The following is a 1,553-nucleotide window of genomic DNA, read 5'->3' as shown; positions in this document are numbered from 1 at the left end:
CGCCAACGCACGTGGCGCTGGCGTGGCGCGGGTTGTATAGCTAAGCTAGATGTATATGTCTATGTCGTGCATTAGTCGGCCAATCAGAACACGGCTGGCAGGAGATGATGCGCGTTAACAATGATGTAGGCGTTATTGTAATATTGATATCTTGTGCTTGATTAATTTAATAATATTGATGTCATTAATATAATTAATATAATCTTATCATTAATATAATCTTATTATTAATATAGGTATTATGTTTAGATATGTTTAAGAAATATTATATGTAAAGTATAATTATAAAACTTTTCATGTATTATAGCAAATATTATTGGTTATGGCTAGGAAAATAGTTAGCATAATCGAATATGTGTTATTAAATGTTAATGCCAATAATTATCGAAGAAGGCGGTTAAAATAATATTACATCTATGTAGCATAATAATGGTGGGGCGCGCCATGTTAGGCGGAACGGCAGGGGAGCCAATGGTCGTTCTCGGTCGTGGGCCCGGCGGTGAATTATATTAAGGCGATACTACATGCGCGGTAGGAAGAAAAAGAAAAAATATATGGCGGCTCTCCGGACGTTACAGGAGCCACCTTCACCTCGTCGAACCACACGTGTCAGGAAGCCAACACAATTCTATACTTGTCAAAATGTCTACACTGCAGAAACAGAACCAGGAATCTATAAGAAAGCTATGCAGAGAAGTGATGCCTGTCAGTGGGAAGAAGCTGTCAAACAAGAACTCGAGACTCTGAAAGCAAACAATACATGGACAGTGTGTCAAGTACCTGAAAATCAAAACATTATTAGTAGTAAGTGAGTATTCAAAATAAAGAAGCTTGATAATGCTATTAAATATAAAGCTAGGTTGGTTGCCAGAAGTTTTGAACAGAATGATACATTAGATTTGCATGAAATTTACTCACCTGTTGCTAAGTTGTCAACATTTAGATTATTTGTTTCAGTTGCTACAAAATTAAATTTACCAATACATCAGATGGATGTCACTGGGGCCTTTTTATATGGGGATATAAAAGAAAATGTATTTATTAAATTACCAGAAGGATCGCATGCCGACATTCCACTGAGCGATAAGGAGAGCACGGAACTAGATTCAGACAATGACGACAGGCTCCGACGACGACTCTGAAAACGAACCGCTGGTAGACAGAGTCAATACCTCCTTCGAACGTAAGAGACGATTTCTAAACGAAACAAACGAACGATTGTCATGGAGAAAAGATAATTTGGCGATATTCGTTTCACAAACCGGTGACCCCCTAGACAAAGGAGCACTCGATCTAAAGGAAAATAACAGATATCCCTCCATCCTGGATGAACTATCGATAGGAAAAGTAAAAGTAATACGTGATAAAAAACGTTACATAATCGCCGTGGTAATTGAACAAGGTAGGGGAACTTCTGCGCTAAGAGAGATGCAAGCCCTCCGAACTGCAATAGGCTCGTTAGTCAACGCAACTCGAGAATTAGACTTAGCGACATTATCGATCTGTAAAAGTAGTGTAGGCACGATAGAATGGAAAACAATATATAGAATGCT

At 38.4% G+C, this 1,553-nt stretch overlaps 1 protein-coding gene across 1 annotated transcript; it reads left to right on the top strand.

Moving 5' to 3' along the window:
• The first annotated feature begins 343 nt into the window (after positions 1-343).
• LOC148936446 (uncharacterized) lies at positions 344-1,246 on the top strand. Its single transcript, XM_089078162.1, has 2 exons — positions 344-808; positions 958-1,246. The coding sequence occupies exons 1-2, from the start codon at positions 525-527 to the stop codon at positions 1,043-1,045; spliced, it is 372 nt and encodes a 123-aa protein (XP_088934288.1). The 5' UTR covers positions 344-524; the 3' UTR covers positions 1,046-1,246.
• Positions 1,247-1,553: the final 307 nt, after the last annotated feature.

The sequence above is a fragment of the Pogonomyrmex barbatus genome, unplaced genomic scaffold, assembly GCF_055798465.1.
Source record: "Pogonomyrmex barbatus isolate J1 unplaced genomic scaffold, ASM5579846v1 scaffold21, whole genome shotgun sequence".
In the NCBI taxonomy this organism is placed as follows: domain Eukaryota; kingdom Metazoa; phylum Arthropoda; class Insecta; order Hymenoptera; family Formicidae; genus Pogonomyrmex; species Pogonomyrmex barbatus.
This window is presented reverse-complemented; position numbering and strand designations above follow the sequence as displayed.